This window comes from Typopeltis vanoorti, chromosome 9 (genome assembly GCF_054136105.1).
Source record: "Typopeltis vanoorti isolate ZY-2024b chromosome 9, IOZ_Tvanoo_1.0, whole genome shotgun sequence".
Lineage (NCBI taxonomy): Eukaryota > Metazoa > Arthropoda > Arachnida > Uropygi > Thelyphonidae > Typopeltis > Typopeltis vanoorti.
In genome coordinates this window covers 112,652,209-112,678,213 of record NC_143557.1, presented here as the reverse complement: position 1 = coordinate 112,678,213, position 26,005 = coordinate 112,652,209, and the positions used below count along the sequence as shown (strand labels likewise).

At 34.9% G+C, this 26,005-nt stretch overlaps 1 protein-coding gene across 1 annotated transcript in view; it reads right to left on the bottom strand.

Moving 5' to 3' along the window:
* Positions 1-1,075: 1,075 nt before the first annotated feature.
* Positions 1,076-26,005, bottom strand: part of LOC150103428 (serine/threonine-protein phosphatase 4 regulatory subunit 1-like) — a 649,146-nt gene continuing 624,216 nt past the window's right edge. Inside the window, exons 15-18 of the mRNA XM_090398478.1 lie at positions 21,550-21,650; positions 8,703-8,823; positions 1,186-1,301; positions 1,076-1,091 (exon numbers count right to left, since the gene is read on the bottom strand). Coding sequence (XP_090254604.1) covers positions 1,076-1,091; positions 1,186-1,301; positions 8,703-8,823; positions 21,550-21,650 — 354 coding nt within the window. The remainder of the gene's footprint in view (positions 1,092-1,185; positions 1,302-8,702; positions 8,824-21,549; positions 21,651-26,005) is intronic.

Sequence of the window (26,005 nt, the reverse complement as noted above, 5' to 3'; positions counted from 1 at the left end):
AAAAATTAAATCCTTTACTTAAAACTGCTATTTCACCTAGAGAATGCATATAGTTATTATTATTATTGCACCCTCCATGGAGTTGGTAGATTTATCGTGGGAGGTTCATTCAATTTACATATTTAAACGAATTTTAAAATCCTTAACACTTCCTTGCATTAACAACACATTTTGGTAATGCTTTCCATTCACTGACAATTCTCCATGTAAAAAATATACTCCTCGCACCCCTCTTCACCACACTCTTACATAACTTCCAGGGATGACCTCTGATTTTTCCTCTCTCTTGCCTTCTACTTTTTTTTATAATCTGATCTGGATTAATCCAATAAAATTCTCACACTAACTTAAATGTCTCTATCATCTCACCTCTTTTCCTCCTATCCACCAAACTTTGCAATCCACATTTTTTCAACCTCTCTTCAATAGCCACCAGTCCAAAGTCCTGATATTGCCATAGTCACTCGCCTCTCCAATGTTTCCACATCACACTGAAAACTTTATACAGTGGCACAGCCATTTCCTTATCACCACATGTTAGAGTACTTATTATCATAGCAGCACTATGATGTGCAGCCTTTGCAACACTAGCAATATATCCTCTAAACTTCAGTCTACTATCTACCATCACTCCTAAATCTCTAATCTCATTAACTTCCTGCAGTACAGTACCACTGATATAATGCACACCCTTATATTTTTGATAATGTGCAAAATGCAAATCTTGCACTTATTGATATTAAAATTACAACCTGACTCCTTTGTCCATGTAAAAAGTCTATTTAAATCCCCCTAAAGGGAATTAATATCAGCAGTGCTACTTATAATTCTTCCCAATTTTGCATCATCAGCAAACAACTGAAGATCCCCATTGAGTCCACATGAGCAGTCAAGAAAAATGTCAACAGGTTTCTTTCTCTGTTCATTAAATAGCAGGGCCCAAGAACCGAACCCTGGGGCATATCACTGGAAATGCCAATCTCTGATCCATCTTCCTAATGGGAAAACTTTCCACTAGAACAAACTTTTTTTTTCTAGGAGTATGTTTGGTAAGAGCTGACTGCAGCAGCCAATACTATAGAACAAGACATCTGCAATGATAAAATCATGTCTAAAACTATACTGACAAAAGTGCATATTAAGTACAATTAGTAGCAAACTAAACTCACTCCAAAATTAACTTACATTTGTCTTAGTAACCATTTTGGAGTATGAATAAATTTTTCTGCAAGCTCTGAAAGTACAGTTTTACACAATAGGATATTTGGACTTTCACTCAGCTGCTTAATCATAGCTGCAACCTAAGGAGAGGAATCAAAACATAAACCAATACTCTAATTGTTCTGAAATTAAAAAATAACCACATATATAATTTGAAATATATTGATTTATTTTTAATAATAATCTCACATAATACAACAGACCGTAAACCTGTTATTATACTCATATTTTAATGTTAGCATTAAAAAAAGAAATTGAGATCAAAGATATTATGTCTATTAATTATACAGTGTTTGTTCTTGGGCTGAGTTTTCTTATAATAAATACTTGATTTGGTATGAGAAAATTCTACTAAAGTGTAACAGTTTTATAATTTCTGTAGGTGCAATAATGTTATGTTTAACCCCAAATGGGAACTGTAAGTTAGGTTATTTTTATTTGTTATTCAGGAATGAAATTTAAATTACTTGATATTTGTATGATTTATGGAGAGTTTGTGACAAGAATTCTAGATGGCAGGTACCCTCGAAGATATGAGCCAAAAAAGAAAGGAAGTTCCTATAGGTTATGGCAGTATACTCAAATGAACAGTCTACAGTGCATAATAAATGCTCCTGTCTTCAGAGGTATGTCATCTTTACTAGTGAGTAGATTACTGACAATCATAATTGACTCATATAATGAAGGGAAAAATTGAAATTTCCCTTCTGGATATTTTTTCAGGTAAATTTAATTATATGGTAGATTATGATTGCTGTAGTTGATGGACTAAGTAGTGGAGATGGAGAGTTGTGGAATGGGTGCCCTCCCTCAATGAGTCTTTGGACTCCTTGGAGGTATCATGTAATAATAATAATAAGAAGAAGAATGTTTCTTGAACAGCTGAGGCTTGCAAAGACTGTGAGGAAAATTGTTCCAAAACATATAAACAGGTGAATTTGGAGATGGAATTTGGTTTTCTAAGTTTGAAAGAGATGAGTTTTTAACTAGCAGCTGTGAATGTTTTTAGACTTAAAGGAAAGTGGAGAGTTTATGGTAGCCTGTTCAACAGAAATTGCCAATGAAAATATCTAGGGAAAAGGCATAATGCAGAAACAGAATATCTATGAATATGTGATGAGAGAAAGAGGTGTCATCTATTATTAAGCATATTATCCTCTTTTGGATAGCATTTTTAGAGAACTAAATGTGAAAAGAGTGTTCTAAAATTGAACAATTTGAAATTTGTAGAGAGAGAGAATTAGTAGCTCTGTCAAGAAAGGTTAGAACTGTAAGTCAGTCCAAGAAGGGAGGTCTGATCTTGAGTAGAGATCTGAATATTATCAAAATTAAGTGGAAACAAAGTAAAATCTTGTGGTCTTTCTTATAAGAAATAACACAAGACTGTATTTTGTTTTTTGGCAGTCCATGGGACTAAGAATTCTTCTGAGGATCCACATCTCAAAGGCTTTTAGTTCATTTTTGCAATATTTTGATATTGTCCAGGTTTCTGCTCCATATAGCAGTGTTGACAACATGTAGCACTTGGACAGCCTAATTCTTGTTTTTGTGTGAATTTCTCTTGAGGTCAGAATGTTTTTCATGCTAACGAAGGTTGATCTAGCAATTTCTATTCTTCTTAATATTTCCTTATCACACTTTCCATTCTCTGTAATTAGTTGACCCAAATATATATATAACTCTCTACTTGATCTAAAGTATTTCCTCTGATCTTAATATTTATATCGGGTATTTTCCCTTTTTCTCTCGTTACCAGCATGGTTTTAGTTTTTGAAGTTAAAATTAAGTCCATATTTTTCACTTAGCTTCAGCATCTCTTCTAGTAGGTTTTGAAGATCTTTTTTTATTTTCAGCTAGCAGTACTGTATCATCTGCATATCTTAAGTTGTTTATATTCCTGCCTCCTATGCTGACTCCTTTAAATTCTTCTAATTGCTGGAAGATATTTTTAGTATAGAGGATAAACAATACAGGAGAAAGAACACAGCCTTGTCTGACACCCTTCTTTACTGGGAATTCCTCTGAGATTTCTCCTGATATTTTTATTGAGGCAGTTTGCTCCCAATATAAATCTATCACCATCCCCTACATCGAGGGCACCTCTGAGAAAATAACCAATATCCTCAGAAAATATGACCTTACTTCTTGTTACAGACCATACAAAAAGTTGGCATCCCTTATCCGCTCTACCAAAGACCAACCACTTCCCCTAGACCTACCTGGTGTATACCAGGTCCCTTGCAGCTGCAAATTGTCCTTCTTTGGCCAAACAGGCAGAACAACAAATATCAGGATTTCAGAACACAAAGACTACATCCGGTTTCACCAGTACAACCGCTCTGGGCTGGCAGACCATGCCTTAGATATCCACCATAGAATTCGTTGGAAGAAAACAAAAATAATACACTGCAACAAGTTTAAATACGAAAGATTATTCAAGGAATCTTCAGCAGCTCTAAAAAACGTTCCTAACCTCAATAAATTTGGGTGCATGAAACTGCCCCAAATTTGGGAGACTTACATTTTGAGAACTTCAGCCCAACTGCCAAGTCAACCAAATTAGCCCACCAGAGGGCACCATTAGGACTTTAGGAACAATATTAGTTTCTTGCTTTCTTCCTCATTTGCTTTTGTTAGTGCCTGTGTGCACATACCATATAGAAGTTATTTATTAAAGTTACCTTTAATTAATATACTTTATATGCGTTGTTAATTCCGTAAACTAATTACCAGTTATGTATGACCAACGTATAAGCCTTGCTACTAGAATAAACAATGTTAGAAGGTTGAGCTGCAATTTTTAATGCAATTATCCTGTCACTTATGGGGAAAAATCCAAGTAAGGATTGGGCAATCTTATTTTTTTTAGTACAAATGCTACTCTATTCCTATGACTGTCTCTACATGAGTATATAATTCGACGGCTCTTTCTGTTTTTTCCACTATTAGTCCATTTGACTTCACTGATACCAGCAATGTCAATTTTCATTGCTTCAAGTTCTTGAATAAGGTTATCTAACTTTCCAGCTGCATATAAGATCCTTGCATTCCAAGTTGCAAGCCTTAAGAGAAGATTCTTGATTTTTAGACGTGAAGGATCAGGAGATACCCTCCCTGAAGGTTTAAGGTATCTTCCTCATATGCTATTTTCATAGTATCCATCTTACATTCCTGAGTTTCTTTCTCTTCTTTCCAGTAATGTTTCCAAGAGACAAATTTGCAGAGGGTCCAACCTTGTCTCTATTGCATATATCCGACATGGTTCTCTGTTTCATGGTTTACTACGGAAGGTTATGTGGTGAGGTTCCTGTCTCTTCCACGGTGGCTGGCCACATCTGCTTTGTCTCTGAGCGTGCCTGGATTATGCTTACTGGTTTATCAACTTCCATATGTGGCAGGTTGCAAAACCTATAATACATCAGTGTTTTGGGATGGAGGGGGAAGAACAAGTGATTAAGGAAACAAAGCAGCCTATTGAAGTGTTTGAACAGTTGCAGACTGTAATCCTTTGGGAAAAGAATGGGAGGAAGATGGTTCCGAAGACACAGGTAGACAGAATGAAAGAGTAGGATGAGATTGGTTTGGTAAGCCGAACTCTTCATGACCTTCTCCATTACATTCAAGACAACTGAAGAAAGTACACTGGAAGGGTTCAATGGATGACTTTTGACTGTTTTAGAATAGGCCTATTCTCATATTCTAGGATAGAGGGCAGAAATGTATGAAAGACTACTATAAACAGTAGAGCACAACTGGGGATGTATCATTAGAATGAGAAGACTTATCAGTATCTGTGCTATTTAAGATTCTTCCAATGTCTTTCTGCAGAAATATCAGGAGGGAAGGTGGGGGGGATATGTAGTTTACTCTCATTGACATAACAGAACATCATATACTTATATCATCTATGCAGGAGGGGATAAGAAGAATAATGCTAGGACATAAGCTCTGTCTTTCAATAATGATAGTGTGTGTATATGTGTTGGGGGGGGGGGGGGGGGGAGAGAGAGAGAGATGGAAACTAGGAAAGGCAGACATTGCATCCAATGACCATTTCTGTACTTTGCTCTTTTGAAGGTCAGATTTGGATTTGCTGATGGTTTTGTTCACATATTCTGGATGCAGTGTGGGCTGAGTGCAAAGTCGGAACTTCCTTGGCACACTGTTAGAAACAAAGGCTTGGATAGTGAATGGGAATTCTGAATAGTGGATAGAAGATTCATTCCAGTTATTCAGAGATAAAAACAGACATCTAGATCAGAAGAATAGAAACAGCTGTGGAATCATGGAGAATGTCCCATTGGTCACCACTGTAATTCCAGAGGACATGTGATTGAGGCAGGTGGATGATGGATGTTCCTTAGAAAACATGGATGAGGCTATGGTCTGAGTACTGAGAGAATACAACTTAGTCAAACATGTACAGTATATTTAGAGAAATAGTTAAGAAAAGGTCAAGGTTGTTGAGAGGATTATCTGATATTCTACAGATAGAAAATCTGTGTTAGATCAGACTATTTTTACTTACTTGATCAGAACTGAAAAAGGAAATTAAAACAGGTGTATGCTATATTTTGGAGGTAAAGTAGAAGATAAGATCTAGAACTAGGTTTTTAACATATGTTGCAACTAGTGTGCAAAGGATTTAAGAGATGGTTAAATAGTATGCATTTATTCAATACCATTTGCTATCCTAATGGTACAGAGGAAGCTAGAAATTGCAGAAGTGATTGATTGCAATTTCTGTCTAACAAACAATTTTGGATTTTTAACAGAAAAGTGAAACATTATGAAATACCCAAACTTGCCATGAGACCATTACTTCATGCTAGTATGCTGTTAATTCCTGAATCACCTGAGACAGAATCTGAATGAAGATAACTTTACCCAATGGATCTGAAAGAACAGCATGTTTTTGGAGACTGGATCCAGATAACTAGGCAGCAGTTACATGATCATATCAGACATGTAAATCTTATCAAAACACAAGTTGAAATATCAGGATCTAGACTGTAAGTTCAAAATCCCCTTTTGAAAGCATCAGCAAAACTTAGAATTGTTTTTTTCTTAAGAATGGTGACCTTACATTTCCAAAGATTTTAACAGATTACTAGAAATGCTGGGAAAAAACATAATTCTGAATGGATGATTTTTATTTGTAGATACATCATGACTAAGTTAAGAAATATCCCTCTCTTCCAGTATATGCTATCAATATGAAGGAATCCTATAAGGATATGTTTTTTTTTTGTTTCACTAATTACATTTGCTGCAAACTCAAAGTAATGCTAAACACATATGTAGATATGCATTCACTGTATTGTTACTTTTTAACTAATTGGATAATTGAGCTAAATAAAATCCTCATGAGGTAAGAAAATGGCCAGTTTGAGTTTGACAGTTCAGTGCTAAAGGAGAAAACTGCTTTACTTTATATCTACTCTTTGTAAAACTTGAAAATGTTCTCTCTTGCTACTGTTCCACATTAAATTTGGTTTGATGAAAAATCTCACTGAGGTATTAAAAAAGAGTGGTGATGGTTTCAAATATTAAAGAATAAGTTTCTAAAAATAAGTGATGCAAAACTAAAGAAATGGACCAGCAATATTTCTTATCGCTGGTCCATAATTTTTTATAATTAAGAAGGACAGCTCTTTCAATGATGCCTTAAATGATTCTCATAAATTAGCATGGAAGGCTTTTAAAAAACTGTTACTGCCAATTTTTTTTTAATTGTAAATAGTGACAGTTATGGAGATTTTGTGGAAGATCAAATTGTCACTACTGTAAAGCAATGAAAGGTGTAGGGGAAATATACGTATACTGTACTTTATGTACTAGAAACACCGAGATAAGACCAAAGCTTTAATTAGAACACTAATTTCGTCGGAATGCTGACTTCTTCAGGTGTACATACTATCACAAAAAACTGGAAAAATTTGTTATGGGCAAACCGATAAGTCTATTTCACTACAACTCGAAGATCATCAATGTGATATCTAGTACAACAGAACTCTGCAAGCGCCCTCTCCAGTCATGTCCTTTTCTCTGCCAACTATAATTTAGAAGAGTGCCAACACCAGATAGACTGGAATCTTACTACAAATATCCATAAATACTCTGATGAACTAGAAAGACACATTTTAGAATCAAAAGAAATAGTTCTGGACCCCCTCACACATGAACAGTAATTCAATTTTGGCGTTCTCGAGATAGCTCCCACGCACTAATGTTTCACACTAGACCTGCTACACAGATACCACTACAAACTTGACTGTTGTTCCTAACTTGTTTATGTAAGAAGCTCGCTTTTTTTCCTTGCTAATTTTTCCAGTTTTTTGTGATAGTATGTACACCTGAAGAAGTCCTCCTATTCCATCAGTGAAGAACATAACAAGTGATTCCATCAAGATGTTTTTTATATGGAACACTAGTGCTCATGCAAAAAGGAACTCCAGTGTGGTTATTTTTACAGGTATTTAATAAAAGAAACCACTGACAACAATATGTGGAAGATTTTTTAAACTGTAAGTAAATCTTAATATGCACATTTTGTAGGTTCATCATCATCATCATCATCATCAAATTCCTGATGTATATCCTCACCCCTTTTATGTCGATCTGGTTTATCCAATTCCTCAGCTAGCTCCATTTCTTTGTCATTCAGGCTTCTTATGTACCGATCTTGAACTCTTGTGATGGGTGGGTTTTAGGATTTGTTCCAGTAGCTGACTTTTCGCATTGCCCTGGTTCCTGACAAAAACAATGGGAGCCTTGTTTAATGGGCGATGCCCCCAGCCAGAATGAAATTCTGTCATGTTGTACATCATTTTTTTATTTTGGTTTAAGCCAATAAGAATACAATTTGGTCGGCTAAATCCCAAATTTCCAGCCTAGCCTAATTCGTTCAGTATCCAGGTAGATACCTAACAGGGCGCACCATGAGAAGGTGAGGGTTGGAAGCCCCTAATTGGTTCTTTGCATTTCTTTAAAGGCTATGTGGAGGTCTGCTCTCAGTTATATAGCTTTGTCCCTTTGTAGGCTGATATGAAATGCAATTTGTATGTAAAAATGTATTTTTTATTCCTGTAAAACTGTTCTCCAGTTTTAGAGAATAAAATCAATACCTGAATGTGATATGCATTCAAAATCAATCAGACTGATCTTCAAGCCAAAACAAAATTTGTTGCTCAGTCTCATTATACACTATAGCAAAGTGTCGACACTCACTATAGCAAACACTGCCATAGCACTCTCGCTCAGTATAGCAAAATAATGCACCAAACAAAGTATAGCAAAGTATTCACTATAATAAACAATTTCTATGTTCCCTATGAGTTTGATATATTGAGAGTTGATTGTATTAACATATAAAACAAAAGCTGTCTGGTAGATATAAACTGACTGAGAGAGATGTTCAGTTTACTTATTCATATTAAGTAGAATAAATAAAGTAAGAGATGGAAGAATCAAAATATTACCACTTGTACAGCAACAAGGCGGACTGCACACACTTTATCTTTCACCAACACCAATGCCAAAGGCATTAGGAACTCTTTGATATCTGTTGGGCTATACAGCTCTGCTGTGGGTATCAGTTGCCTATAATAAAACAAAAGTTACATTAATATTCTAACAATTCATATTCTTTGTTAAACAGTAGGAAGAAAATCACAAATGATAACAAAAGCAATCTCCAGAAAATGTTTCATTCATTTCATTAATTTTAATAAGAAGTTTCCACAGTTATCCAGTGTATACTACTTTATCACTACTACATATTTTGTTTGGTACTGAGAGTTTAATGTGACAATGGATATTCATGTGGTGTAGGCAATTACCTACAACACATGCCTTTATGAAGCACTGAACAAATAGACAATAACAGAATTTGGTTTTATGAATAACTGTAGCATAATATCGCAGTTGTAGCCCATAAACTTCCTTCATTGTATCTCCAGTGCTATATGACTTGGAATTGGTTCCATAGTCTGTAAACCCACAGAATGACTCACATGCAACATCTGACTACCTCCACCTGACTTTAGCCAGCCTTCAGTCTTGTGATGGTTCACCATCTGAATTCATCAGTTAAATGTCTTGCAGCCATATCCAAATATTTTGCTATCATGAAATGTCTTGTTCTCACTCCAAACATGAAATGGAAAACCACTGCAAAATGCTCACTTTTATTTCATGGCTAATTTGCATGTAATGCTGACAGCAGCACTCATTGGTACATGATAACCAGGCTCAGCATCACTTTTTATATATATATATAAAAAGTGATTTATATATATATATATCAGACACACATGAAAGATCACAACATCTGTAGTGCATCAGTGATATGTGTGGGCAAGAGGATGAGAAGAAAGGAGGCATTTGTTGACTTTTTTTTTTTTTTTTTTTTGAACAGCTAAATGTTGTAATTTTTGGGGAAGATAAGAGTGAGAGAGGCTGTTTCAAAGAACAGAGATAAATGGAATGAAAGAGAAGAGGCAGGCAGTAAAGTTGGTTTGGCAAGTTAATGAGTGTTGACCAGCAGCTGCTTTTTTCCTCACAGAATGATAATGGCCAGTTCAGAAGGGTAATGTCATGAAAGTACATGTAAAACAAGCATAAGGCTGAAACTGAAAATGTTTGAGAGAGGGATTGAAGCAGATCTGTGAGAGAGAGAGAGAGAATCATCAATTAACTGTATTGCCCTCTTCTTCAAGCAATTTTAGAGAGGATTTTTGGTGCACTAAATCAAACATGTGAGAAGTATTCTGTGGTTTTTAATTTGTACAGTTGCTGTACAGATGAGAAATAATGCCTTGGGTGGAAAAGTACAATGAGCTTTTCTGGAAGTTGAAGATGTTATGGCTGAGATGTGTTTGTGCTCAGGCAAGACTGGAGGTAGGAGTCAGCTCAAGAAGGAAAATCTGATCATGTTTGTATATCTGGGTATTATCAAAAGTGAGGGATATGGATGTGAAATCTTTCTTGCAAGAGACCAGACAGGACTAAGTTTTGGTGACACTGAAGCTTCAAGTTATCCTCATTCCATTAAAACAGCAAAAAGATCAATGTTTAGGACTGTTATGGTAGACCTTAAGGTTTCTAATAATTGAGCATTACAAGGTTTGTCAAATGAAAAGGAGGAATAAGATATACTGTCATCAATGAAGGTATGGATAGAATTGGAAGTTAGTGAGGTCAGGCCATTTATATACAGGAAGAAAAGAGTGGCTGAAAGTACAAAGCCTTGGGCTATTTCTGCCCTGGTGGAGAAATCTGTGGAGAGGAAAGCATCCACCATCACTCATAGTGAGAGACCAGTGATCCAGTTACAGAGGTTAAAAAGCAGACCATAGGATGGTAGTTTGCTGAATAGGCCTCTGTGCCAAACCCAATTGAGAGTGAACCATGAGTTTTTTCGAATTTTGCCGTGGCTCAGATCAGTGGTTAAACCAAAAGATCAGCTGTGGATCGAGAGTGGTAGAATTCACATTGCTGGTCATTAATTAGTTGGTGGGTCTCCAGGTGGTGCAAAAGTTAGCTGTTAACCACCTTCTCCAAAGTCTTTGAGAAAAGAGAAGTGAGAGCAACTGGATGATAGTTTGTTGGCTGACTTTTATCACCTTTCTTTGGAATGGGGCTGTTTCCATGTTAGGGGATAGATGCCAGTTGAATAGGACAGACTGAAGAGGAGATATAGGATGTTAATTCAGAGCACAAGTTTTTAATACTATAGGTGAGATATCATCAGAACTGGATGCCTTGTTTGTGCCCAAGTTATTAAGGATTCATTTCAGTTTTTAATAGAAGAAGAAGACTAGGAGTAGCATTGAGTGAGCTGTTCTTGGTAAAGTTGTAGAATTTCACTTTGGTCATCAATGCAAGAATTGGAAGAGAAGAGTAATGCCAATAAGGCATCCCCCTCTTCTCTTCCAAAATCATGATGTTGCTAGAGTACTATCTGAATGTGTGAGGAGTGGAGACATGGATGGCCAAAAGTTGTGCTAATGGCTTGGCAAGAGACAAGAAGGATCAACTGCCATTTGGACAGTTGATCCTTCTTGTTTGCAAAATTTGGTTGATTCAAAATCTAAATGCTAAAATAGACATTGATACACGTTTTCAGTGGTAGCTAATTTTTGCAGCTCAGTGCGAGATTTGTTTTTATGAGACCTGAAATGGCTTGAAAAATGTTCAATGTTTGGATTCTAGAACAGGTTTTCTGGAGTATATAGTCTTTAATCTACCCATGGTACTAAATATACACAGTCTTGTCATAAATACTATTATAGCTTCTGCTCCCTGGCTGCTCAATATGCAAGCCCAGTTCCATTAGTGGAACTGTGCACAGCCAACATCCACATGTTTATCAAAAGAGTGAGAGAGAGTTGTCTAGCTGTAGGGGGTTAACATGCAGTGGAGAGATTATGAGAACCACATAGCTGTCATTGCACTTCACAAACATTTCACTGATTTCTGATTGCTAAAAACAATCAAAAATCAATGGAATGTTTGTGTAATGGAATATTAACCATTATAATGATACAGAAGACTTATCTGACCACCAAAGAACAGGTTGATTATACTGCATTAGGACACAGCAACTTGTGAGGGCTGTGAAGGCATGCCTCCACTGTAATTCTGTGAGAACACAGAAAGTGATGCTGCCAAAAATGAACATTTTGCAGAAAATGATATCATATGCACTAACTGATGACCTTGGGGTGACAGTCTATTGTCATTCTACTGGACACTTCCTAACACCACAACTCATGCAGCAGATGGTGATAAAATCAAAGGCACTTCTCTGGCAGTAAGTGAACAACAAACACAGAGATACCCTCTTCACAGATAAGATTTTCATTTGAAAAGTCATTTAATCACTAAAACGGTCATATATATATATATATATATACCACGGATGGTTGCACAGCATATGCCATACACTCAGGTTTCAGAGGTCATCACCCCATGTCAGTGATGGTTTTGGTGGGGGTGATGTATTGGGTATCCAAGTTGCATTTCTGAGAAAGGAGCAAAACCTCTGCCAAAATGTATCCAGACAACATGCTTGAACCTGTGGTACAGCCCATGAACAACACTTTGTTTCATGGTAGGCAGTGGGCCTTCCAACGGAACCCATCCCCTGTGCATAAAGTGATGACCACACAACAGTGGTTGGAGACGAAAAGTCCTGATCTGAATCTGTTGGACTTCAAATTGTGATCACAGCTCGAGAGAGAGAGAGAGAGAGAGAGAGAGAGAGAGAGAGAGAGTAGTGCAAGAAATGACACCCCAGCACATCATCAGCTTGAAAGGGGATTTGGAGCAAGAAGCGGCAACATTTCCATTGGATGCTGGGCATGCTGCCATCTATATGTGGCCTCACAGACATCAGGCATGCATGAAGGCAAAAGGGGGACATTTCGAACATTGAGTGCTGATATGCATGTTATACATGTGGTTTGTATGTGCTGAAAGTTGTAAATGATTTACTGATAGATGAAAGGTTTATGCACTATTCAAGTTGTGACAGTATTTATGGCTAGACTAGATACAGTGTAAAACGTTGCATATTTAGATATATTTAGAGCCCATGGTAGGTGGGATTCACATTGAAAAATAAAAATAAATAAATAAATCTCACCTATCATCTGCATACAACATGGAAACAAGCCTAGGGGTTCAGCCAATTCTGAGAAAAGGGTGATAAAATTCAACCATCACACTATTATTCGTGCCCCCACTTTGGTGTTCTCACAAATCATGAAGGGAATCCTAAATTCTTCACTAATTGGAGACTGCCAAACTAATTAGTGATGCCGTTGTCAAACCCCTAGATGATATTCTCATCCACATTATGAACTATGAGGCATAATAAAGGCTTATAGCTCTGAATGTGACATGTCTGTTTACATAATGACACTCTTATAGGCTACCTTACACATGTCAAAATGGGGGTCATTTTCCTTTGCATTTGTTCAGTTGAGTCATAGAAGATGGCTTTCTCTCCTGATATTCAATACTTCAGGAGTATTTTCAGGGCTTTTGTCTACACATTTCTTTCTGTAGATAAACAACCTTCTCTCACTAATCATAAATACTATCCTAAGTTCTGTTATTATACTCTTCATCAATTTATAAACTTTATAGTATAAAGTTTAGAAAATGATTCAATAATTTTATAGGTTATTAAACAGTTCAATCATTTCAAACTTCAAGATCTTCCATACTTTTTTTTTTTTTTTTTTTAGGAAATCTTCTCACAACTGCATTCTCCCGAAAGGTTAAAACCTCCATCCGTTCAAGAGACAAGTCAACTTCTTACTTAACTACTTTCTTCTGACAAAGCATGTCAGAAGAAAAGCATGTCATGTCTATGCATGTGTGTCTGTTTTCTTATACAATACCCTAATATATTAACTAAATTTGAATATATTACTTATCTTTCTGTTCTGTTCAAATCCCTCACTATTCACATCATCAGTTGCATCAGTCTTGGGACTGGTAGCTCAGCAGCAATTTCCTCCATTACGCTCTGTCATTGGCTTTCTTCTTAACCTCCTGGTAACTCCTCAAACCCGTGCTGTCTTTGACTTGGTCAAGAAAGCTTTTCCTTGGTCTGCCTCTTCTTCTTTTCCCCTCTATTTTGCCTTCAGTTATTCTTTTCACAAGTCCATCATGTCGAAGTATATGTCCAAACCACCTATCCCTTCTCATTTTGATTGATTTTATTAGAGTTCTTGTTTCATTTATCTCTCTCAGGACTTGTTGGTTTGATTTTTTTTCTGTCCATTTTATTTTGTTCATGCAACGCCAGCACCACATGTCAAAAGCCTCCAATGCTCCATATCAATGTCTTCACTAATTTTTTTTTCAATTGTAGGTTGAGGCTTCCTGTTAAAATGCTTTTCATCTTAGAGAATTGGGCTTGTGCATTGTTTATTCTTGATCATATGTCTTCTCTCGTTCTGCCATCTTCTGTTATTAGGCTATCTAAATATTTAAAGCTTTTCGCTTGTTTTATTTGTTCCCCCGCTGATGTCTATATGCTCTTTATTCATATAGATTTTGCCTGTAACAATTAATAAAATGAAAATCTGTGTTGATTTTCATTTTATATTTTTCAAGGTTATTATTTAGTAATTCTAGCATTGTTTTTAACGTTCTTCTGTTTTCTGCTACAAGGGCTATGTCATCAGCAAATCTTATACACATGACTTGCTTACCATTTATCTTTATGCCACTATTTATTTTATCTTTAGTTTCCTGAATGGCCTTTTCAATATATAAATTAAATAAAAGTGGTGAAAGTATACATCCTTGTCTTACTCCACTCCTGATATTTATTATTTTCTCCTTATCATTGATTTTAATCCGTCCATTTTGATTTTTGTAAATTTGATAAATTATTTTCCTATCCCTCAAATCTATGCCGATATTAGTTAGACAATTTAGGAGTATTTGCTGGTTTACTTTATCAAACGCTTTCTCTAAACCAAGGAAGCAAATCTAAGTATTTTGACTAAGGTCTAATCTTCTCTCTATTATTGTTCTTAAACAGAGTATTGCCTCTCTTGTTCCTTTATTCTTTCTGAATCCAAATTGGTCTTCATCCAATAGACAATCTATTTTTGAATAAATTCTATTTTGAATAATTTTTAGCAGAATTTTGCTAACATGTGGGATTAAAGCTATTGTTCTAAATTGGCTACATTATTCTTTTTTGGTATTGGTATTATGGTTGATTTCATAAACGCCTTTGGTATTTCTCTTCTATCATAGATTTGGGCTATTAATTGATAGAGTAAGGTTGTCTCATCACCTAGATTTTGTAACAGTTCTACAGGAATATTGTCTACACCTGGACTTTTTCCCTTACTCATTTCGGACAGTGCTTTATCAAATTCTTCTCGCATTATTGGGGATCCTAGATTATCTTCATTTTCATTCTCTAAATCAAGGAAGCAAATGTAAGTATTTTGACTAAGGTCTAATCTTCTCTCTATTATTGTTCTTAAACATAGTATTGCCTCTTTTGTTCATTTATTCTTTTTGAATCCAAATTGGTCTTCATCCAATAGACAATCTATTTTTGAATAATTTTTAGCAGAATTTTGCTAACATGTGGGATTAAAGCTATTGTTCTAAATTGGCTGCATTTGTTTGCATTATTCTTTTTTTGGTATTGGTATTATGGTTGATTTCATAAACTCCTTTGGTATTTCTCCTCTATCATAGATTTGGGCTATTAATTGATAGAGTAAGGTTTTTGTCTCATCACCTAGATTTTGTAACAGTTCTATAGGAATATTGTCTACACCCGGACTTTTTCCCTTACTCATTTCGGACAGTGCTTTATCAAATTCTTCTCGCATTATTGGGGGTCCTAGATTATCTTCATTTTGATTTTCTATGCTGATATCAACATCAAGTTCATCGCCATTATAGAGATTTTCAAGATAATTCTTCTATTCTATTAATATATCCTCAGATTCTATTAATAATTTTCCATTTTCATCTTTGATGGCATTTTTTGCTGTTCTTATTAAATTTGAAAGTCAGTTTGTTAATTTCTTTATAAGCTTTCTCTATGTTTTCTTTTTTAAATAATTCATCTATGTTATTACACTGTTCTTCCAGGTATTCCTTTTTGCCCTGTCTACATTTTCTTGTAATTTGATTTTTAAGATATTTGTATTTGGCCACATCTTCTTCTTTAACAGCATTTTTATATTTTCTTCTTTCATCCATAAGGCCAAGTATTTCATCTGTTATTCAATGTTTACTTTTTTTCTTTTTCTGCATTTTTCAATAATTGATTTGATGAATTTGTAATTAACTCTTTAATCATATTCCATTGGTTTTCCATATTATTCTGACTATTTATGTTTTCTGGAGGAATGTTATGATCAGTTGCCTCTTGGTATCCTCTCTTTACTTCTTTACTCTTTAATTTTTCAAGGTTCCATCTTATTGGTTTGTATCTTTGGATTTGTTTCCTATGTTTCAGTTCTGTTTTCATTAAGACAAGGTTATGGTCACTACTAATGTCGGCACCTGGATAGCTTTTGCAATTTTTTATTTGGTTTCTGTATCTTTTCTTGACCAATATATAATCTATTTGATATCTATTTGAATCCCCAGGCACTTTCCAGGTGTATCTTCTTCTTTTTGGAACTTGAAATAGTGTATTTGCTATAGCTAACTGTTTTTGTGTACAAAATTCTATTAATTGCTTTCCTCTTTCATTCCACATCCAAGACCAAATCTTCCTGAAACATTATCATTGCTCTCTTCTCCCACTATAGCATTCCAGTCTCCCATTATTATTGTATTGTCTCTGTCTTTAAAGCTGCTCCAGATTTCTTCTATTTGTTCAAAATTTCTTCATTGCTATGTTGTGATGTTGGCATGTAGACCATTATAATATTGAAGTTTACTGGTTCATTTTGAATGCTTATTGCCATGATTCTGTCACTATAGTTAATTATTGTAGTGATTAAGTGCTTTCCAACTTTTTTATGAAGCATTATTGCAACACCTGACTCGCCCTTCTTTTGTCCTGAATATATTATCTGAAATTCTCCACTCCAGAAATCACCCTGTCCCTCCCATCTTGTCTCACTAATGCCCAGAATGTCTATTTCAAGTCTTTCCATTTATTTTTTTCACATTTTCTATTTTACCTGGTTCTAGCAGTGTTCTTGCATTCTATGTTCCAATATTCAGCTTATTTCTTGTCTTCATTTTTGAATAAGTACCAGGATTTCATTGGCTGTCGACCTGAGAAGCCTGGTTACTTCTCCTATCGATCATAACTCCTTCAGTAAAGGCTCCATCGCCAACCTTGATTTCATTTTTAACTTCCCTATCACCCCAAAATAACTAAGTAATTTTAAGAGAGATTCTAAATACCAAATTTTGTTACACTTCATCTACCTAACAAATTATTTTCCTAAATTTTATCAATAAAAATAGTCTGACTGAAACAAACTGAACCACATGAAGTATTTCTTCATTTTAAACACTAAATTACATTAAAGCCCATCCAGCAGCACAAAGCAGTTTATATATATATATATATATATATATATATATATATATATATATATATATATATATATATATATTATATGGGGTGCTTAAGGGTCAAAGCTGTATAACTGAGAGGAGACCTCCACATAGCCTTTAAAGGAATGCAGAGAACCGACCAGGGGTTCTGACCTAATGTCCAATCCTCACCTTCTCGTGGTGCACCCTGTTGGGTATCTACTTTGATACTGAACAAACGAGGATGGGCTGGCAATTTGGGATTTAGCCGACCAAATTGTATTCTTATTGGTTAAACCAAAATAAAAAATGATGGTAAAACATGACAAAATTTCATGCCGGCTGGGGCGTCGCCCAGTTAAACAAGGCCCCCGTTGTTTTCGCCAGGGAACCAGGGTGAACAGCGAAAAGTCAGCTACTGGAACAAATCTGAAAACAAACCCCAACTCAACATCACCAGAGTTAAAGATCGGTACTATCAACGTAAGAAGCCTGAATGGCAAAGAAATGGAGCTAGCTGAGGAATTAGATAAGTACCAGATCGACATAATAGGGGTGACTGAAACAAAAAAGACCAAAACTGGTGAGATCTTTCTGAGCAATAAATACAAAATGTTATATTCAGGCAATAACAATCAAGGAAAAGAAGGAGTAGCCATAGTATTCAACACAAAATACGAGGCTAATCTTCTTGAATGGCAGTCAGTCTCAAGTAGAGTAATGTGGGCAAATATGAGAATGGGGAACTGGACAATGATAAAAAGGAAAAGTTGGTCCTTGTTGGGGATCTAAATAGTAGAGTAGGAAATGATTGTGAGACATACAAAAATATTTTGGGAAAATTTGGAGAAAAGAGCAAAGCTAATAATAATGGCAAATATCTGTTGGATTTCTGCTCAGGACATGGACTGGTTATTACTAACACCATGTTCCAACATAAAAATGTGCACAAATTCACATGGAGAGAAGAGGCTAGGAATAAGAAAAGTCTCATTGACTATGTTATTGTTGATAGTGATGTTTTCTCCCTGGTGCAGGACACCAGAGTGTACAGAGGATTTGAAATTGGAAGTGATCACTATTTAGTCTTGAGCAGGATAAAATTGAATTTCATATTGAAAAGAATAACATGTAAGAAAGTTTTAAAGCGAATAAAAGTTGAGCAGCTCTCAGATGTGAGCTGTAGACTAAAATACAGAAATATTATTGAAAAGAAAATGAAAGAGTTTGAGAACAGGAATCAAACCTTGGAGATTCAGTGGCAAACTCTGAAGGAAACATTGATTGATTCTGCCAGAGAGGCATGTGGTGAGGTTGTGTGCAAAGATAAAAAAATCAGAACTCCCTGGTGGACACAGGAAGTTAAAGAGGCAGTGAAGGAAAAGAAGAAAGCATATCAAAAGTTCCTGGCAAATAAGTCAGCTTTTACTCTTACAGAATACAGAGACAAATGTAAGAAAGCTAAACAGTGTGTAAAACTAGCTAAACAAAAGTCATGGGAGGACTTTGGCAAGAATATAGAAAATAAATATCAAGAAGGTGGCAAAATATTCTGGAGGTTGTTGAAGAAGCTTAGGAATGGAGGAAAGAGTGCTGTAAAAGGAATTAGAGATGATAAAGGTGAAATGAAAACAGGAGAAAAAGATATCCTTGAAGTATGGAGTAATTACTTTGAAAAACTGCTAAATGAAACAAGCAGTGATGACAGCACAGTGATAAAAAACACTGACCAGGCATGCAGTCAGGAATACATATCTATACTTGAAGTAGAAAAAGCCATCAAAGGCTTGAAATGTGGAAAGGCAGCAGGAGTAGATGATATTCGACCAGAAATGCTGAAGTATGGTGGTATAAGAGTCTTACAGTGGTTGCACTGCATAGTTCAGAAAGCCTGGACAGAGGGACGAATTCCCGATGATTGGAGTAGAGCTCTCATAGTACCCATATATAAAAAGGGAAATAAAACTGAATGTGAGAATTACAGAGGTATTTCCCTACTGAGTGTTCCTGGCAAGATCTATGCAAGTATACTTGAGAAACGGTTGAGAAGAATTGTGGAAGAAAAGCTTGGTGAAGAACAAGCTGGATTCAGACCAAATAGAGGCTGTCAGGATCAGATCTTCACTTTACGACAAATAGTCGAGAAAGCATGGGAATATAACAAAGATCTGTATTTAAGTTTTGTCGATTTGGAAAAGGCATATGACAAGGTGCCAAGAGAGAATCTATTCAATACGCTGCAGTTATATGGTGTCAATGGGGCATTATATCAAGCAATACTTAGTCTTTATTTGAGTTGTGAGTCAGCAGTTAGAATTGAAGGAAGTACAGGAAGATGGTTTAATGTTAAATCTGGTGTGAGACAAGGATGTACATTATCCCCTCTGTTATTCATTATCTATATGGATCACATTATGAAGGAATGTGGTATTAAACCTGATATCAAAATTGGAGATGTTAATGTCAGCTCTTTGCTTTATGCGGATGATGTTATACTTCTAAATAAATCCGCTACAAGTCTGCAAGATTCTCTGACTAAATTGAATAGCTGTTGTAATAGATACGGTATGAAGGTCAGCAATAAAAAGACAAAGACAATGAAAATAGGCAGAATCATTGAAAATGTCAACTGTGTTGTGAATGGAGAACCTGTGGAACAAGTAAAACATTTCAGCTACTTAGGCACAATTTTTACTGAAGATGGTAAACTAAATATAGAAATAGACAACAGAATCAGCAAAGCTGGTATCGTGGGAAGTCAATTGAATAAATTCATATGGAATAAGAAAGAAATTAGTCGGAACACTAAATTAGCTGTATACAAGACTGTGTTCAAACCAATTTTAACTTATGGATCTGAGAGCTGGGTCAGAAGTAAAACACTTGACCAAAGACTAGAGACCGCAGATATGAGAGTCCTGAGAAAGATTAGAGGCGTGAACAGATGGCATCAATGGCAATATCATATTAAAAATGATGATATTAGGAAAGAACTTGACATTGTCAGCATCCAGGAATGTGTTAGCAGAGCTAATCTCAGATGGTATGGTCACTTAAATAGAATGGGAGAGGAAAGATTAGCAAAACAAGTGTTCTCTGCCAGGTTGGCAGGAAAACGACCCAGAGGAAGACCAAGATATAGGTGGATTGATACGGTACAAAGTGCCTTAGACGATAGAAATATAAGATCTGATAATGTTGGCGTCTTGACAAGTAACAGACTGATTTGGAGGAAAATTGTAGATAGGAAGTTAGTAATGATGTAATTTTTTCATGTAGTACTGTCATATCCTGTACACCCCTTGAGGGTACATGGCAGGAATTTGATGATGATGATGATGATGATGATGATATATATTATATATATATAGGTACATACATACATACACACACTTTCAGCAATGTGCCTTAACAAATTTCTTTAATGAATACCATATATTGAATAGCAATAAAACTGCCATAAACAAAGTGTTCAGAAATAACTTACACACACACAGCCAGTGTCATCAGGTATAACCTACACATGAACAGACAGATCAAATCTCAAAAGCATTTAGATATTTTGTGAGATGCACCCAAAAAGAAGTTTTTAATAAATCTATATTAAAGTGCAACCAATAATGCATTGTATTTTACATTTTTATTGTCATAAAAATAGTGTGCATTATGTTCTAAAAATTAAAGTAATCCTGTTAATAATTGAGTTCTGCACTACAATGTGGTTTGATGATTATGAAAAAAAAAACGAATGGATACTCTTCCTTCATCTTGAAATGCAATAGGAAAAACATATATGATAATTCATAAGTTAAAAAAAAAATCTAAGTGCTTTCTCTCTCTCTCCATTCTGATCAAGACTGTCAAATGCCAATGGCCACTTGTATCCATGCGGACCATATTAGCAGTGTAGTAATCTGCATTTGTAATTAAGACATAAGATGGCATAAATTAATAATATTCATTATGTTCAATCAACTTCAAAAAGTTTTTAAATATAAAAAATCATTTTCTTTTTTAATTTCAGATCACAGAAGGAATTTTAAGCTAAGAAACACGAAAGTGAAAGAAAATTATTTTTCAGAAAGCAAAAGAAATATTTTTTATTACGTTAAATACTGCAATAGTTTTGTTAGGTAAATCAGATCAGTGTCAAAATTTCTCAGGACTATTTCTTTATAAGAAAAATAAATCTGAAAATCGGTGATGTTTCTAAAGTTTAAATATCATCTTTTAATGGTAACAATAATATATACATATTATGAGCATTCTTACTCAGCAAGAGTGAAGCGGAACCGCCAATTTCTATTATGTTCACTATCCAGAAATTCAGATATATGAGGCAGGAAATCTCGCCTGTCATTAGGACTAAGCACCTGTAAATATATAAAAGAAATAAAAATAAATAAAAATGATAATCACACTAAGCACCTGTAAATATATAAAAGAAATAAAAATAAATAAAAATGATAACCACACTAGAACAGTCTTCTTAACAAGTAAACATATATGAAAACAGAATGAAATAAAATGCTTTGCTTATTTTTTTTTTAAATGAAATGTAAACTTTTTGAACTCAATCCACTTATTCTACTTCAATTTTAAAGTTAAATAAATAAAAAGAAAAGTTCGTCCTTGTTGGGGATCTAAATAGCAGAGTAGGAAACGACTGTCACACATACAGGAATATTTTGGAAAAATTTGGAGAAAAGAGCAAAAGCTGATAATAATGGCAAATAACCTGTTGGATTTCTGCTCAGGACATGGACTGGTTATTACTAACACAATGTCCCAACATAAAATGTGCACATGTTATTGTCAATAGTGATGTTTTCTCACTGGTGCAGGACACTAGAGTGTACAGAGGATTTGAAGTTGGAAGTGATCACCATTTAGTCTTGAGCAAGATAAAATTGAATTTCATATTGAAAAGAAGAATATGAAGAAAGTTTTCAAGTGAATAAAAGTTGAGCGGCTCTCAGATTTGAACTGTAGACTAAAATACACAAACATTATTTGTTGAATAATGTTTGTGTATTTGAAAAAAATGAAAGAGTTTGAGAACAGGAACCAAACTTTGGAGATTCAGCCAAAGAGGCATATGGTCAGGTTATCGGGAAGGATAGAAAAATCAGAACTCCAAGGTGGACGCAGGAAGTTAAAGAGGCAGTGAAGGAAAAGAAGAAAGCATATTGATAATAAATAAATAAGCTTGTGTTCTTAGAGGATACAGAGATAAATGTAAGAAAAGCTAAACACTGTGTAAAACTAGCTAAACTAAAGTTATAGGCAGACTTTGGCAAGAACATAGAAAATAAATATCAGGAGGGTGTCAAAATATTCTGGAGGCTGTTGAAAAAGCTCAGAAAAGGAGGAAAGAGTGCTGTAAAAGGAATTAGAGATGATAAAGGTGACATGAAAACTGGTGAAAAAGATATCCTTGAAGTATGGAGTAATTACTTCAAAAAATTGCTAAATGAAACAAGCAGTGATGATGGCACACAGCGGTAAAAAACATTCAACAGGCATAAATTAGGAATACATATCAATACTTGAAGTAGAAAAAGCCATCAAAAGCCTGAAATGTGAAAATACAGCAGGAGTAGATGATATTCAACCACAAATGCTCAAGTATTATTATTATTATTATTTGACACCTCCAGGGAGTCCCAGGACTCATCAAGGGAGGGCACCTGCTCTACAACTACGTCTCCAGCATTAAATCACCAACTGACCGCAACTACACCAACACCATCTACCGCCAACCACCACACTGGTATTTCCACACACAATCACAAACGTCCATGCCCACAGTGGGATTCAAACCCGCAGCTTTTTGGCTGAAGAGCGCATACCCTATCCATTTGGCAAACCAGCCGGTAAAATTTTATACTTCCAAAGTATGGAGGTATAAAAGTCTTACAGTGGCTGCACTACATAGTTCAGAAGGCCTGGATAGAGAGATGAATTTCAGATGACTGGAGTAGAGCTCTCATAGTACCCATATATAAAAAGGGAAATAAAACTGAATGTGAGAATTATAGAGGTATTTCCCTACTGAGTGTTCCTGGTAAGATTTAATCAAGTATACTTGAGAAACGGTTGAGAAGGATTGTGGAAGGGAAGCTTGATAAACAAGCTGGATTCAGGCCAAATAGAGGCTGTTAGGATTAGATTTTCACTTTATGACAAACAGCTGAGAAATCACGGGAATATAACAAAGATCTGTATTTAAGTTTTGCTGGTCATTATATGACCAGCAAGAGCATATGATAATGTGGCAAGAGAAAGCTATTCAAAATGCCACATCTATATATGGTGTCAATGGGGCATTATATCAAGCAATACTTAAGTCTTAATTTAAGTTGTAAATCAGCAGTTGGAACTGAAAGAAGTGCAGGAAGATGATTTGATATAAAATCTGGTAGTCAGATAAGAATGTACATTATCCCCTCTGTCATTAATTAGCTATATAGATCACATTATGAAGGAAAGTAGTATTAAAGCTGATATCAAAGTTGGAGATGCTAATCTCAGCTCTTTACTTTATGCAGATGATGTTATACTTTTAAATAAATCCAGTAAAAATCGAAAATATCAACTGCTTTGTCGATGGAGAACCTATAGAACAAGTAAAACATTTCAGCTACTTAGGCACAATTTTTAGTGAAGACAGTAAATGAAATATGGAAATAGACAAAAGAATCAACAAAGCCAGTATGTTGGAAGTCAACTGTTGAATAAATTTATATAGAATAAGAAAGAAATTAGTCAAAATACTAAATTAGTTGTATACAATACAGTGTTCAACTAATTTTAACTTTTGGATCTAAGTAGTTAGTGTAAGATAACTAAAAAGTTTAATAAATTTCCTTAAAAAAAAAAAAATAGATATATATATATATATATATATATATAAAAAGATAAGACAAAATTTGAGACATTTTATGTCACATTATTTGTCATCTACTCTATATAAAATAAAAAGGTGTTAGAAGATTTATTTATGATTATGCAGGATTATAAATATCTACTCTACATATTCATGATATCATTTTTTCTTACTTTATTTTTCTTCCATTAAAGTTCCTTTAATTATAGGTTTCCAGGAATTTAAGATCAGCCGAAATTTGAAATGTTTTAATGTCACGGATGTGACATAAAATTCAAAACGATGTGACGTCAGCTTGGTAGGTCATGAATTTTGGAAGGCGACAAAGTGCATGATGCTTCCTCCACCTTTGCTGTGAATCGCCCTTGTGTTGCACTACCATTGGGTAAGTAGCTCTCTCCTAAAGGTAGTGCAACACAAGGGTGACAGCATATAATCAGTCATGACCTACCAGCCCAGAAATCAAGGGGGTCATAGCCCCCCCCCCCCCCCCATATATATATATATATATATATCTATATATATATATACACACACACAATAAAAAGTTAAGAAAGATTAGCTGAATTATAAAGTACTATCTCCCATAAAGGGGATAGATAAATCATCAGATCTGTTTAAGTTAGGTGAGTGAAGTAAAGTTTGACATGTTTCTTTATAAAGCGATTCCATGAGGAACCGACTTTTATGAAGGACTCTTGTCTTTTTCCAATGAACTCTATGTCTAGTGATGATGGCATGTTCTGCAAGTCCTGACTGTTCAGGTTGAAGGTATTGAATATAAGACTGGCGTTCTTCTAGCCGAATAGAGGCAGATCTTCCTGTTTGTCCAAAATAAGATAATCCACAAGAGCAAGGAATCTGGTAAACACTTGGATAATTAAGATGTAGTTTACGTCTATAATTCAGCTAATCTTTCCTAACTTTTTATTGTATATATAATTTTTTTTTTTAAGGAAATTTATTGACCTTTTTAGTTATCTTACGCTAGCTACTTAGGTGGTGATTTTTGGAATTGGAGCTTAAAATGTACTGAAGGTGCCTGTGACACACAGGCAAAAATTATACTATTAAATAATCTTTTTACGTGAGTTTTTCCATTATTAATTTTGTATTTAAGCAAATAAATATGAAGGTAAAAACAAGAAGAATGCAAAATAGCATGATCCAATCAGCGCTGAAGTTCTAACAATGTTTAAAAAAATAATATTAAGTGAAGCAGAACAATTTTCCATAAAGGCAACTATTATAGCCTACCAAATCTATCGAGATTAGGAGACAAAGTAAGATTTCCAGTGTGAAACAAATCATTTCGCATAAGTTATCCATTATTATTTATTTATATTATTGCCTTTTACATGTCAATCCTCAAGAAATTACTCTGTATTATACAAAGTCTATTTCAAAAAACATGCAACATCTATAGTAAATTGTTGGTTAAAAAAGACCAAGTGCATTAACGAGATCAGATTTCTCAAGTCCTGCAGAGCAGCCAGAGTAATCCCTACCTTGGAAGTATAATTAAAGAAACTTTTCTTGTCCCTTGAATGCCAATGAATTTACTTACAAGCGAGCAATACCAATTTAACAATACTATAAAACATTCAGGCTTTTTATATAGAAAAATCTGGTCAATTCACGATGAGCTGGTCACAGTATTCTCATCTAAAAAACTGTTTAATACTATTCACAATAAGCTTAAATGAATGTTTAATCAACTGTCCTCTCTTATCTTCTAGTGTTAGAACAGTGATAAATTAATTATTATTTCTGGAAGACTTCTCAGTTAAGAAGAGTATATTCTATTGAAAGATTCTGATTTTGCATTGTTTCCAAAAT